This window comes from Octodon degus, unplaced genomic scaffold, assembly GCF_000260255.1.
Source record: "Octodon degus isolate 3935 unplaced genomic scaffold, OctDeg1.0 scaffold00028, whole genome shotgun sequence".
NCBI classification, from domain to species: Eukaryota; Metazoa; Chordata; class Mammalia; order Rodentia; family Octodontidae; genus Octodon; species Octodon degus.
Window position 1 is genome coordinate 17,792,724 of NW_004524604.1, and position 15,795 is coordinate 17,808,518.

Below are 15,795 nucleotides of genomic sequence, written 5' to 3' on the forward strand. Positions count from 1 at the left end.
CTTCTTTAGAAGCAGTTATGAATTCTTTTACTACGGAGATTATTTCTGATCTGATTTCCTCTATATGTTTCTGCATTTGATTCTTTATTTCAGGTGCTATTAAATCAGAGATTTCTTTTTTTTTTATTTCAATGGTTATTTCTCATCTGAGTTCCTCTGTACCTTTCTCCAGTTGTTTTTTTACTTCTGACATTACTGATTCATGCATTGCAGCTGTGTGAGTTCCACTTTCTTCTGTCCTAGTGTCCTCTGCACTTGTTCTGGGTGGACTTGGGATCTGAGATTTCATTTTGCTCTTTCTCTTTTTCCTTTTGTATAGCACTATCCTCTGACCTTTGGTGTAGAGCTTTGGTGCAGTTATAACCTTAGCACCTACTGATATTCAGGTGCAGATCTGCAAAGTTTGAATATATCCAGTTGTGCCTGGCTTGAGTCTGGCTGCTGTGTTCAGCTCCTTCTTGCTGCAGTTCTTGGAAGTGAAGCTGTTGTGCTCCTCTGGCCAGATGTTCTACTCCTGTACTAGTTGGGTGTTTCTGGCCCCTAGCCTCTCTGCAGGGACTTCGACTGCGGAGTTTCACCTCAGGCTTGTATGCCAGGCCTGGCCTGCATCTGGATGGGTCCAGGAAGCACAGGGTAGCACAGATGCTCTCCCACACACTTGAAGGGCCTGGGCTTGGGCTGGGTCTTGAGGTGTCCTGAGAGCAGGGCAGAAGTTCTCAGTCACATGGCGGGCTTGGGCTGACTCCGGAGAGGTGGAGGGGTCCTGAGAGTGCAGCCGAAGGTCTCTCTCATGAGGTGGGCCTGGGCTTGGTCCAGGGAGGTCCAGCAGGCACGGGGGAGCATGGAATCTCTCCCACACACTTGCCAGGCCTGGGCTTCTGAACTAGTAATTTAAAGACATGTAACATGGGGATTATTTAGAAACATTGAACTGGTACAAGAAGCCAGAAAGAGATAGTGCCATACCCCAGGGCTGGAATCAGTGAAGGGCAGTTATCACCCTACCCATCAGGGCAGGAAGAGTTTTCATAACCCAGAGCAGGAAGCTGTATAGGAAGGGTTGCGTATTAGTATTGAAGTGTTGGGTGAGGGACACAGTCAGCTATGTTGAGCTGGCAGGAAGGAGCCTTGAAAATGAACACCCTGTTCTTACCCTTCTCTTTTTTATTATTATTATTATGATTATTATTATTATTATTATTATTATTATTTATTGATGCATGGTCTCACTGTGCAGCTCAGATTCTGCAAGTCATTCCAATTGGTCAAACCTAATGTAAAGCTTAAAGACATTAGATCCTAACTGGTGCTCCCCACTTGGTCAGCATCTCAGAGCCTCAGATCATAGAAAAGAAAGGAAAGCGTGTGTAGAGAGGTACTGGAAATAATCAATACAGTTTCAAGATCAGGAATTGCAAAAATGACTACAGAGGTTGTAATTATATGCAAGGTCAGGTCTAGAGCAATCCAGACAAGACAGCAGCAGTGCCCATGTACGGAAGCATGGCACTGGCATCACACGCATGCCTAGCACCCGCATGACCCCAAGAGATGGGGTGGCTCTCCTTCCCCACTCTAAGCCTGGTTGATTGTACCCAGTGACTTAGAGCAGCTTAATAGAATTAAGTAGGGAAATGAGCTACCTTTTTATCCCTAAGTGTAAGCAAAATGTGTTCTTATAAGATTTCATAATGTCTCTTTTGACTTTGCCTCCAAAAACAGAAAATAATATACTAGTTAGAAATGAAAAATTCAGTGGAGAAATATGCTCACCAGTCAGGCATTGCTACTGAACTCTGGATTTTCATTACTTTGTGGGTATAAGTCAGTGGCAAACCTATGGCGTGAGAGCCACAGTGGGCTGTTTGTTATCACTGAAAGCTCTAAGAGGTTCACCATCCCTGGCGTAAGTCATCAATCACAACTGCACATTTTTCACTTCTTCACATTTCTAAAGTTAGAATATATCTCATAAATCAATAACGTCCCAAATGAAATTAGCACTACTTCTCAAACACAGGTAAAATAATAGGAAGCTTTAAAATTGATGTCATCTTAGGTTTGATAAAATTCAGTAGACATACTCAGATGATGTATTAAATGTAACAGATTTTTCAAGTCTCCCACAATATTTAGTACAGAATAACGGTCTTGATATATCTTCAACCAGTATTTTATGAATGAATGAGAAAAGGGAATAAGGAATTAAAGGATCCACCTGTTCTAGCACCTGTGTACTTCCTTTTAGGATGTGGATGGTGTGGTTTGGGGGAAAATATCAGCTCATGTACGAGGGTAGTTTAAGCTCTCATCATGCTCTTCTGGAATGATGGGCGGAAAAAGCCTCTGAGTTGCATTAGCCATGAGCATCCACTTAACTCTCATTATTTGATTTCCTGCCAGACTGATGCTAATTCTGATCGCATGCTGTGCACCTCTGTGCTCTGCAAGATCAGTCGAGAACTTGTTGTACAGCAGATTTCCCACTCCTTTAATCTTGTCCTTTCTCATCTGCTTTAAAATAACTTCTTCCTAATAGCATTTTCATCAATTCTTGCTTTGCTTTTCTGATTTCAAACCATTGGCTTTAAAATCAAAATGCATTTTTCAGTGTAATTCTCACATCAGCCATGAATTTTTTAATGTTTTAAAGTTTAAATATTTAATTTCATTTTAGCACAGTCATGCATGTAAGCATGTGCTTTGGCCCCATGGTTAACACAAGTCGCTTTGGCCAGAGAAAAACATTATTTTTCTGGTGATTTATATTAATCCCTCTCAGCAAGAAACTAAAATTATTTTCTTCTCTTTTAATGAGTCATTCAGGAGCAGCTTTCTAGCTTATATACTATCTATTTATCTCAATTTCTCTTCTAAAATTAAAGCACTATATTTTTTCATTTTTTAGCAAAAAAAAAGCAAGATTATGCATTAGTAAGCCTTTCTGACTTAACCCTTATGGGACTAAGGAAGAAGCTTTTTTATTAAGAAAAAGTAAATAAATATGTGATGTATAGAGAAAATACATAAATGTCACGAAGCTGAGTATTATTATTAATAATGTAGTGTGGTCTTATGTATTATGTGAACCACTCCAAAGGAAAACAAGATCTCAAGAGTTTACAGAGATTACGAGCCACAATTGACTTCTGATTATGGACTTAAATAATGGTTTTGGCAACCATTATTTATCCCACAGCTGTTTTAATTTCATTTAATGATTTGTTAGCATTGATGAAGCAATCTTCTTTAGCTGTTTTAAGTCCACATGGTTAATAATGATGCAGAATGCTGATGATGAAGAGCCAGAGACAACAGATTTTCTGGTGCAGAAGTACTATCCAACCCAGTTGCAAATGCTTTTTAATGGCTAACTTAAGGAACTTGGTCATAAATCTTTAATTTTTTGTTGTTTTTAATTACTAAAATACTTGGTGTTACAGGGACTTTTGATCCTCTTCCCAAACTCCACAAGCTTTATGTAGCACATGAATATTACGAGTACAGGCTGCATGTTGTGATGTCACTAGCTGCTTCTTCACCCCCGTCCACCTTACTGTCATGCCCCACAGTGATGGCGCTTTCCCTCGATACCTTTGGTGACACTGGGCTCGTCTTCACTTTTGACTAGAATAAGCCTGAAATCAGACATTTGCATGAATTCAAGCCGAAATATTACCTCTCCCGAGTTCTTGTTTCTTAGGTCTAATTTTTGGTGGAGAATAAAGAGCTTTATCCCTCGCTTAGCATGTTTGGGCGTTAGCAATTGGAGAAGGTCATGGTTTGGGGAGAGTACCTCAGAAAATCTTGTAGATAACATGCCCTACCAACAAGTCAAGTCAGTTTGGGGAGGAGCATTCAGAACCAACCACTGAAATTTTACTTTTTGAGGGGACTCTTCTACTGTTCACATGACTTATGCCATAGACAAACATTCCTAAATTTTGAAAACTTTATGGTGCCCCACAAAGGACCCCTTCTAGAAAATCACTTCACAACATATTTCCTTCAGGTCAGCTTTCCTCTTTTGGGTTATTTCATAAAGAAGGTTAAATGTTCTTTAATACTGTGTATGTTCCATGTGCTCCTCCCTTTTTGTCAAAATCCATTTTTTAGTTTTTTAGATGACTTTTGTGAGAATAGGCTCCTTGCCTCAAGAGCACACAGACCCCACACTACCCCTGAACACATTAAAGAACAATGCCATGCAGACCCTGAGATCTGCCTCCAGGCCTGGGCTGCACATGAAGCGTGGTCTTAACGGAGAACTGGTACTAAGACACAGCTCCACCCGGCATCCTGTAGAGCTGAGAACAGCTGGGAGTGAGGAAACAGGCGAATCTGGCACTGTCAGGTAATGTGACTTTTTGTGACTTTGAGGTGAGCAAGTGGTTTGCAGGTGTCAGGCTTTCTCCTTCTCTTACAGGCCCTTAAAGGTCTAGGATTTATTTTCCAACCACTTCTTATTTCATACCAACATATAAAGTATGGTCCTGTGATTACTCTATATTCAATAATAAAATGCTTTCTTTTCCCCATATAGTATATTTAGGCATTGAAGATGCCTCACCTGGTAGCATACTAGAATTTAAATAAGCTAATCCACTTCAAAGGGTAGTTTTTCAGGGAATGTACATTTGGCTTTTTACAATTCCCAATTGCCTGAGCAACGCATCCAGAGTAGAGCTCTAGGAGGAAAGGCCAGATGCCTTGGTAAGCTGTCCCATCTGTCTTCTGACCAAGGGGTGTTCGTGTGCTTGTGGCTCAGGTCAAAAGAAATTAGTCTGAATATTTATTCTCAATCTGGTTTGTAACTGATCTTGTCTTTAGTCTGAAATTAGCTTACCTCTTGGTGGAAATGAGCCCTCCAGTCTTAAGGAAGTTTTTGCCAAACAAAAACACTGGATATAGATCAGCATGTGTGTCTGTGACATGTACTTGTTTACTGATGTTTATTTTTCAAAGAACATGATGTTTTCAATATACTTATATGTTCCCAAATAAATTCCTGAACTTTCAGGCACATGTACTCATTGGCCACATGCACATCTGTGCACCCAGAGCACACCTACTCTTCTGGATCTTTACTCTTCCAAAACTCCATGGTCAGTAAGTATCCACTGGAGTCAGAAGTCACATGGAAAATCTACTTTCAGATCATCTGAGGAAACATAATACACAACTGTTAAGTTTGCATATTACAGTTCAATTTTTGTTCGTGAAGTCTTAGCAGCAAAGATAACATCAACAACCTCCTCAAGAATAGCAGCTACCACTGCCAAGTAATTCCTTGGCCCCATGCATGCACTATCTACAATCTCCCCTAGGAGATAGTTACTGTTCCTACTCCAGTTTTTGGAAAAAAGAAAATGAGAAACAGTTTCTTCCCTGTTTTCATATAAATAAGTGTTAGGACCATGTAGTTGCAATATCTGACTCCTAAAACTTACTCTGGAGGCCTTTCATTAACTGCTGCGCGGCAGTTTCAGTAAACTTTGTCAGCACAGTGCTTACGGGAGGCCAGGCCTTTCTTAGTCCAATCAGTCTGAACATGTTTGTGGACTCTGTTGTACCTCAGTGATCTCTATCAGAAAAGCAAAAGCAGGTGGACAGTCTCAGAGCACCAAGATGGGAATGTCACATGAATTGTTGATCCAGCTGTTATCAACTTGATAGACAAGTCCAGAGTTGGGAAATTGTAACCTAATAGAACCTATGGGAGACCAACAGAGGTTCATGTTCATACCTAGAAGGGCAATTCTGTTCTCAGAAGCATAGCTATTCTTATATCATACTTCCTGGGGTGGGAATGAGGGGTCCAATCATATCCCATGCTGCATGTGCCCCAACTATGGAACTTCTCATTCTTCTTTTATTGCCATATCCTATCATATCCCTCTACAAATCCTGAATCAGCTGCCACTGAGTACACCTTTGTGTTCTAAAACCAGTCATTATGGTTTAGATCTAAAATGTAACCCCCAAATCTCTTATATTCAGAGTACAAAGTTTTGGAAGGTGATAGACTGAGGAGCAGTCTACTCAGTGATTGAGCAATTGTTGAGTTCATAGCTGAAAGTGCTTTTAGGTGGGTCCTAGTCAGAAGAGGTGGGCATGATCAGGAAGGGTATATTCTTACCCCTGATTTCTTTCATCTTTTCAATTTTCTGGGTGCCATGTCTTTTTACTATATTGATTATTTCTTGGAACAAAGCAACCATGGACTAAATCCTCTGAAACCTTGGGCCAAAATATGCCGGTCTTTTTGAAAGTTGCTTGGGTCTAGTATTTTGTCCTTGTGGCAGGAAAACAACTCACACTCCAGTCTTCAAGTGATAATATAACATCATCTAGCCACTCTCCAAACAACAGATTAACTCTAATACAATTCACAGTTCTTTAGCTTGAAAGCCCAAAGAACTAAGAGTAGAGGACTGTGGTTTTCATTGATACAAGCCCACACTGACGATAGTGGGGTAGCTTTGGACAGGAAACAGCTGAAACTCCTAAACTGGAGGGTCTGTGTTTCCTGAGTTGATAACAATGTGAAAAGTTGGCATTGCTTAGTTCACCTCGACTCTCAGTTCCATCTTTCTTGGGATGCCCTTGGACAAAATTCCCACACATACCTCTTCTCCTTTTATGTAGTTCATGCTCATCACAACCACTCAGATGTCCTGAGCAGAGATTCAGAAGTATAACACTCATGGTCAGTCTGTCAGTTACCTTAGCACCATCCCAACCTGTACACATCTCTGAAATCTATATTCCTCTTTAGACTGTTATGGATTCTTAGTTGGACATTGAAATAGTCTACTAAATGATCTCTCTACCTCCAGTGCCTTCATGTCACAAGATATGCCTCCAGTAATCTTTTTCACATATAAATCTAATTATTTCTCCTCCTGCTGCCTACAGAAAAACAAAACAAAATGCTTTCCTAAGTAGAGCACTCAGGATCCTTCATAATTTGGCCTCAGATGATTTTCTGGTGTTTTTGGGAACAACCCTGCCTAACTCAGTGTGCAGGAGCTTCACAGTCTGGCCACACAGCTTCTAACCATGCCCTACGTTTTGTGCTTTTAAGTTTATGTGACTTTTCCCATCCCTGCTGTGTCTGGGGTGCCTTCCCCAGGCTTTTTTTCTTAACATTAAATTCACTTCCTTCAATTTCCATCGACACTTAAAGCATTCCTGACATCTTCACAGCCCACACCAGTTGGGTTTTGGTCAGGACATTCGACTTGTGTACGATGCTTGTCACACCATACTATATATATGTTTGAGTTCCTCATTAGATATCAGGACACCGATAATAGGAATTATATTATTGACTTTTTTCCTTTAGTCTTTCATTTATTAAAAAAAAACACTCTTGGCTTTGACCAATATCATATTCGTCACACAACTTAAAGTCTATCAGTTCCTTCCTCAATAATAATACTGAAAAAAATAATACTAAGAAAAAGCATATCAACTAATATTTTATGATTCCTTCCTAGGTGACAGCCAGTAATTTATGCATTTCCTTATTTCATCCCCATATGAACTCATAAGGGAGATACATGCTTGTCTCCACTTACAGTTGAGAAACTAAGGCAGAGAGGGAATAAGTATCTGCCTCAAAGGGACAACTGTAGTGAAAGACTGGCATGAGAGCCAAAGCCATGCAGCCTGACTGCAGACTGCAAACTCTTTATAGTGGCCACACTGAAATAACAAAGAAGCAAAGTGAGATTTTCCACTTGCCCTAGTTCGTTTTCTTGCTTTCCAACATCTAATTTAAAATATTTGACTTATTCATGTAATTAGGCTACTTTTGGTCCTGCACAAGGTCCAGCAATATTGGCTCAAAGGATGTGGACAAAGGGTCAGGGGCAGAGCCAGGTTTTCGCTCCCGCATGATTTTGATAGCTACACAATACCCGCTGAACCTCAGCAGGTGTCTCCTGACTTGGCCATTGTCAAGTGTTTTTCTGTGCTTTATATCCAGTCACCTTTTCCTTCCTGAAAGTGTCTTTTTGAATACTTTGCCATCAAATGCAGTTAGAGGAAATGATGTCTCCTCCCCCACTACCCAGCCCTTGTCAGCAGGGGGCTGGAGAGAATCACAACTGCACCTAAGACTTTTTAGCAATATTTCACTCTTTCCGGAGGTGCTAAGTGATAAGAATCAGAATGGATTTTATTAGCTTTAACAGGAAAATTTTGTTTCATTACCACTTCTCTTTTTCTCTAAGAAAAACCCAACTTCAGAGCATTCTTTTTTGGCTCTGGTGGAGTCCGAGAGCATCCCAAGCTTTTAATATGCCTAATAAAATCCACCGAAGGATGGAAGGGCAGTAGGCAGGGAGGTGGATTATGGCACACAGGAGATGTATTTTGCTCTGCAAATGATGCTGGATGCTTGCTGCAAATGAGGAACCTGGAGGGAGACGTTCGAGGGCACAGCTGGGAGTATGCGACGCTCACTTTCATTTCCATTTGAATACCACGGAGGCAGCTTTCCATTTGCTTAAAATTAAAAGGTGCATCAAGAATGCAAAACATGATATAAAAATTTAACCAGCCTCTTTAGCTGCTTTTTAGTTTAATCTTTTCCTGGCTCCTTTCTTTGTCTGTTTTTAGACATTTTCTTGGGCTATATGGTTATTTACCTCCGCTTTCCATCACTAAGACTACTTGCACCTTTAAGGTTATTTATCCACCACCTGCAGTTTTTCTTCTTTCTAATCATGTAGTCCTATCTTTTTCTTCTTACTGTTTCCTTTTTACCTTCTTCCCCCCCCCCCTGCTAACCTCTACCCTTTTTCCTTCCCTTTGCTCTTTATATATTTTCCTGTCACTTTTTGTTGCTGTCTCACCCCACATCCCTACCAGTAAACTATAAATAACCCTGCATCTGGGAAGCCTGGCTCTCCTTAGACAGACACGATGCATTGTCACGAGACCAGAAATTCCTAGTGTGTGCTGGCCACTCTCTGTGCCTGGCCCATGGCTGTGGCTGTGAATGGAAGGATCTCTCAGGGAGGACTCAGGACAAGAAGAGGATCACTTTTCAACTACAGGCTCACTGAGTCCTCAGCATACCTCTGTGAAGTAGGGTGCACTGTTATCCCTTTGGTACCAGCAAGGAAACCGAGACCAAGGCACGGTTACTCCTTCGGGCTATGCAGAGTGATGGGCTGAGCCGTGTTCCTGTCCCAAGCAGTCTGGCTGCACCTAAACAGCTGGGTGTCACTACCCTTCAGCAACCACAGGATGGACCTGAAGTTCTCAGATTCCAGCTCACGCTGAGCATGTGATGCTAAGCCTCCGTGCTTGCCCTGCATGGCTGCATGGAAGCAGACAGATAAATGAAGGACAGGCTAGGGTTGCCATGGTCACAGCAGAGTGGTCACCAGAACAGAGCTGGAGGAGCACAGCTACTTTGGGCCTTGACAGTGATCAAAAGAGGGAGAAGTTCAAGAAAGCAGGCAGAACGTCCCAGAAGACTGGTAGCCAGCAAAGCCGGCACCACCACTCTGCAGTTTGGAGAGAAAGGACGGCGGACATGGGAGAAGTTCTGGCACATCAGGACACAGCCTGAACTCAAGGGCAGTATTTGAACACAGGGCTCAAAAAGCAGAACAATTCTAGTCACCAGACCTAAGTTTTTGTGTCTGGAACAGACGAGGAGGAACATAGCCTGCCACTGAGGGAGGGCTAACGAGCCTTGGGTACCGCCTAGGCGAGTTGGAATCTATCCTTACACTTGCAACCGCCCCTGGGGAACTGCGGTGTGCACGTGAAGCGTCACAAGCTGTGGGGCCATCATGTCTTCCTCTGATACTCTGTCAGAAGGCCATCGTGTCTAAGTGACCTTTCAGCACAACATCGAATGGAATCAAGGTCAGCCCTACAGCACGACCTTTTCACATTCTCACTTGCTTTCAGGAACAGGAGAGTAAAAGGTCCAAATGCAGCCCACATGTTTGTGTAACCCAAGGGATGCTGAGTACGTTTGCCGAGCACATCAACATCAGGTATTCTATAACATAATCAAGACAGGCACAAAATTGTCCTCTGAAACAAAAGGAAATTGGTCTGGGGATAAATGGGGATTAGGCAAAGAACAATAGTATGTTACTGTAAACCCTTCTGTGTTTATACATTTTATTATTTTGTGTTATATATACATGTATTATAAACCTGAAAAAATTACTCAATTTGCCTGTCAGGTTATTAGGCTCCCACTAACTGAAAGGTAAGGAGGGGGAGGGGAGAACTGAAACAATGCGTGCTAACAAATTATTGCTGCCAGCAAATCAAGGCAGCCTAACTGGCAGATACAAGAATTAAAAAGAGAAAAATAGTAGTAGCCAGGGAACATTTAATGTGGTCATAAAGAGGTTCAAACAACTCTCAGAAATCATTACAATGCAACGAGTGTTACACTTTATAGGACTAATGGCAACGTTGAGATCTCCAGTTTCAACAATACCCCCTCGCTCTGCTTAAGGAGACAGGGAGCCACGCGATGTAGTTTAGCAATATTTTTATCAAGAGTAGTCCAAATCTCACGTGAAAGAGAGGCATCCTTCCTATGTGATTCTGTCACGTGCCTTTCCTCCGATAGCACTTCAGCCGTGACAGTTTTCCACTGTATTCTCATTGAACTTCCCAATCGAACGGGTGTGAGGGCTAGCAAGCGACTCTCACAGAGGCTCTCTTTCTCCCAGCCGCTTAAGATGGCCACACTGCACCAGGGAACTGCCAGACTGGGCAAGAGTAGATGGGGGAATGGGCTGAGGGGGCGGCGCAGACTTGTTCCCAGCCAGGCCTCAGAGAGACTTTGCACACAGGAAGCTGAAGAATTTAATCCTCTGCCGCCATTCCTCAGTTCCATCTGATTGCCAGAATAATTGGAATTAGAAATGCCTGCTTTGATTGCTGCTAGGGAGAGAAGCTTAAATTTTAGTGGGAAACCTTAGTACTGCCTCAAACTTTAATTGCTGTGTTTCTTATGGAATGTGATGTCTGTTCCCTCCAGTTTTCTAGACAGAGAACTAGAAAATTGGCCTTAAGCAAGCATAGCAGTCAGAGCTTCAGGACCGTCACCTCAGTTCCCAGGCTAGCTGGACGTCCACTGACTCTTAGGAGGGGCGCAGGTCTGAGCTATTTTAGCAGTAAAGTCCTCACAGGGGGGCTGGAATCCTGTACAGAGCTCAAATGCACCAGGCAGATAGGAGGGTTGCTCACGCTCATTAGGGAGGGTAGCCAGGGAACCTCCCCACACAGAGGTGCCACTGTGGAACTCTGTCCACATGCACCCCGTGGTCATCGCCTGGGCTGGGGAGACCAGAGCTTAGCTGTCTTCTACTCCAGCCTGGTGGAGTCTAGCTGTCTTCCACTCACACCTCGTTGTCCTTTCCCCTTCACTCTCACCTCCTGGTACCATCCGTTCTTCCTCCTCCCTTGGTTCTCCCTGTTCTTTCCCTTTCCTTTCTGTCCCTTCCTGCTCCCCCTTCTTACATGAAAGAGTTAAAATAGCTTTTCAGTTCTAACAGAGAAAGTCAAAAGTGAGCCCCCTCCAGAAGCCCTTCATAGTACCTGAAGGCCAAGAGTTCAGCATACAGTAAATAAATAGCTATTCAATTTGTCACTTTGGTTAGAGAGATGGTCCTGACATGCCCAGGGGATGCTATTTTTTAAATCAGAATTTTAGAAAAGAAGTATGTTTAAAAAAGCTGCTCTGTCTTTACTGTGACTGCTTCCCTTGCCCCGCCTCACACATTGTCCCGAGCAGCAGCCTCTAGCCAGCCTTGCCTCCCCTCTGATGCGTGGAGGTGATTGCAGAAGTCCCCGAGAGGGACAGAAGTTGAAGACAAGGCCCACAATGTTCCTCAAGGTGGCTTTGTCAGGAGGGGCTCGGCTGGTGCCTGAGCCAGGCAGGCATCAAGCACCCAAAGTCCCTCCTCCAGCCCACCCCCAGTGAGAGGCGCCCTCTGTGGGAGGAAAGGGCCCCTCACTTCCTTTGGCCCTTCCAGGGCCCTGGGAAGAGTCCCGACACTGTGTTCCCAGGATCCTGTGTTTTTGTAAGAATTGCAACAGAATATATTTTAAACACAGCTAGGTTTAACTGCTGTTTCTTTCCACTACAGTTTCCTTTCGCTGGTATTTCTCCTCTGGTCAGATGGCTATGGGCATTTTGGAGCTTCCGTTCAGGGGAAGCTGAATTGGGAAATGCATTTAGTTTTCATTGAATGGAATATATTTATGTGAGCCACAGCCACTTCTGGGAGGGGATAGGTCACTGCTGGCCATCCCAGGATAGGAAAGGCTCACGGAAAGAGTGCACATAAAGACCGAATTAAATGTGGATGTGTCCTTTGGTGCCTGGCATTAGAAGTCTGTGGGTAGCGGAGAAAAAACAAGGTTTCAAATGCACTGAGCCAGACGCCACTGTGGAAAATCCTTCCAATCATGAGATGTGTAAAATTCAGTTTCACTGATGCCCCAGCAAAGTAGAAATTGAGAAATATACTTGGTAGGAAACCACATACACTGGTAAGTGCACTGTGTATTGTTTATGGAAATTGCGTGAAGTGAACTGTATCAGAAATCTTGCATTTGCAGGACGTGCCAGTGCTGCCCACCGCAAGCAGGCCTGGGTAAAGAAGCTTGCTTTCCGTGCCTCCTGGCTGTCAATAATTCTGATCAATCTTGCTAGCGGAAAGACTGCTTTATCTTTCTGTTCTCTCCCAGATAAAGTCATTATCATATAAAAAGAGTATCACAGTATGCCGGCAAAAATTTCAGGGAAAAGAGCTATTCTAGAAGTGTGTCGAGCAGTTAATTAAAATGTTATGTGGAGTTTTTTTCCCTTGATTTTCTCATGACACTATATTTGCCAGCTTTTAAAAGTATGTGGTTTTGTAATTTTTTTTCTTCTAAAGAGTCACTTTCCATCCCAATTTTATATTAGCATTTCTATACTCATTTCCTTAAAGACAATCCCGAACCCCAAATTTTGTAAGTCTTAGACCCTATAAGAATCCTTTCTTTGGACAGCCTTGGTGAAATTTGGACAAAGGTTTGATTTTTCTCTGCCTTGGGGAACCCCCTCCAGCCTGAGCACCCACAGTCTCCGGAGAGTTTGGGCAGTGGATCCTGTGAGAGTATCAGTACCCCTCCCTCAGGGACCCATTATGCAGGCCCTGGAGGTCTTTGCCCTGGTGTCTCCCACCCCAGGTTCTCAGGGCCCCTGCTCTTATTGGGGGCTGCTGGGAACTGCTGTTGCTGTTCAGACTCTCCAGCTGTGCTGAGGCCAGCCGGGCAGGTTCTCACTCTAGTAATGTCCAATTAATCATAACAGTTGGTTTGACTGGGTTAAGAGATGCCCAGAGAATGATTGGATGACAGCGGTCCTGGACTCATCAGTGGGTTCATCCACCAAGGCTCATAGTGGAGTGTGGTGTGAGGAGGGTCCCGGGAGTGTGACTCTAGAGGACACAGATATCACTGATTCCAGGGACGGGACTTTAGGGGATACAGGTACCACTGGCACTCTGGAGTGCTCTGCTTCCTGCCCCTCCTTACTCATTTGCTGCAGTGTCTCTGCCTCGGAGCCAGCTAGAAGAGTTGAACCCTCTGGCATACCAGGAAGGGAAAGATAACCATTATAGGCTATAGGTTATTGATTAGTATTGGTTATTCATTTGAGGTTCTTGTAATTCAGAGAAAGCAGGATAGTTTCCAGCCATGTCTGTACTCAAGTAGGCATCACATGATCTGATACACAAGCCTCCTGCAGCAGAGTTTACCGATTTTTTCTTTTCTTTAACAGAGTTGGTGTGGACCTGGAGGAAACTCTGAAGGAGGGGCCCGCCTCACACCAGGCAAGTCAAACTGGCCAACACATAAAAGACAGAAATATGTGATGTTCTGTACTGCGGGCAGTCTATAGTCAGGGAGTTCATTCTGAACAAGGTTTCCTCTGCTGATAAAACAAACAAGATGACAATAAAACACAAGGATTTCAGGGTGTTGATTATGTTTACCAAATGAGTGTGCAGAAATGGCACACACTCACAGCCTGCGTGTGGCAGCAGGAAGCCTGAAACTTTACCGTGTAGGATCCAGACCACAGCTAACAGGATGAGGCATACTATGATTCAAATTCAGGCCCAGCAATGTGCTAGGAAAGTGATCCTGGTGAGGCTGCTCACAGCGTGTCCAGTGCGTGTTGAACAAGCAACAAATGAACCTGTTTCTTCTGCATGGCAACTTACTGATCAGGTCTAGGTGTTCAGAAATATTGAAGCAGGCAAGAGACTGCACAACTGTTTAAATGATCCATTCTTTTATTTTTTATATATTTGGTACAGGGTCTCACCACACAGCTCAGACTCATAGTGATCCACCTGTCTTCAGGATCCCCAGCACTGGGATTATAGGCGTGTGCCTATGGGTGGGCTGGCATGGCCTGCCATACCAGGGATCCAACCCCGGTCCCTACACTTGCCTAAGCAGGCGCTTAATCTGCTGAGCTATCTCCCTAGTCCTAAGTGATCCATTCTTCTTTTTTTTTTCACTGTCCACACAATTGTTTATTTGTCACAAGAATCTAAGTATTCCTTAGCCCACATATTCATGTTTCACAGTTCAGGAACACTAATCAGTGACAAATGTCTATGGAGCTCAATTCAAAGATACCTGCTTATTCCTACATCATTTTGCATTCTGAAAGATACCAGCCTTTCTCATTTCTTCAAAGTCTTTCATGGAATCATAATTTCTGTAAAAATCAGCATATGCCTTCTTTCTTGGTTCAGCCACACCAAACTTATAGAGAGCTGCAACCCCCAGGGAGACAGTGAATGCTCCAACAATATGAATCTGCAGGCGCCTGGCCAGAAGCCCCGCATCTGGGGTCTTGCCGATGCACCAGAACTCATGGTCATTACTGTCCTCCACGCCAATGTACTTTCCAGCTGACAGAGAAAAAGAACTCTTGACTTAACTGAACAACCATTTTCTACCGATACTTAAAATTCCTTTCAGAACATTGTTCAAAACACACTGTCTCTTCACTAGAGGAAAGTTGTTCTCCAAAATGGATTCAAACATGACATCGAAATAGAATCTGTCATTAGCAAGATTACATTAGCCACTCTTAACTTGGTTCTTTAAAAAGATGAACAAGTGTGTGGAAATTATGTACGTTTCTGAAATTAGAAGTAGGCAAATGCGATTAAGATAATGTTAGAACTGAGTAATGTAGTTTTTGAGTTGTGTTATCATTATATTTGATTTAATGATGTTCCATAGCTCTCTAATTTCATGTGTTTCTCCCTCTCCTGCTGTCAGTGAGAGAGGTGAGTGGCATTCCTGGTGAAGGTACCATTTTCCCAGTTCATACAGGTAGACAGAAGGAAGAAATAGGGGGAATTAAGTTGGTGATGAAGCTGAACGCATGTGATTTGATTTTATTGGAGCATGTTTTCCAAGGACAGGCACTGCTATTTCCCTGGAAGCATACCTGGCTGCCCAGGAAGCACACCTGCTGTCCAGGAAGCATACCTGCTGTCCAGGAAGCATACCTGCTGCCCAGGAAGCATACCTGCTGCCCAGGAAGCATACCTGGCTGCCCAGGAAGCATACCTGCTGTCCAGGAAGCACACCTGGCTGCCCAGGAAGCACACCTGGCTGCCCAGGAAGCATACCTGGCTGCCCAGGAAGCATACCTGGCTGCCCAGGAAGCATACCTGCTGTCCAGGAAGCACATCTGGCTGCCCAGGAAGCATACCTGGC

At 43.4% G+C, this 15,795-nt stretch overlaps 1 protein-coding gene and 1 pseudogene across 1 annotated transcript in view; one reads left to right on the forward strand and one right to left on the reverse strand.

The window, feature by feature from the left end:
- Slc9a9 (solute carrier family 9 member A9) overlaps positions 1–15,795 on the forward strand; it is a 711,270-nt gene that overhangs the window by 550,041 nt on the left and 145,434 nt on the right. The window contains exon 13 of the mRNA XM_012514271.2: positions 13,829–13,880. Coding sequence (XP_012369725.1) covers positions 13,829–13,880 — 52 coding nt within the window. The remainder of the gene's footprint in view (positions 1–13,828; positions 13,881–15,795) is intronic.
- LOC101571709 lies at positions 14,713–14,939 on the reverse strand (annotated as a pseudogene).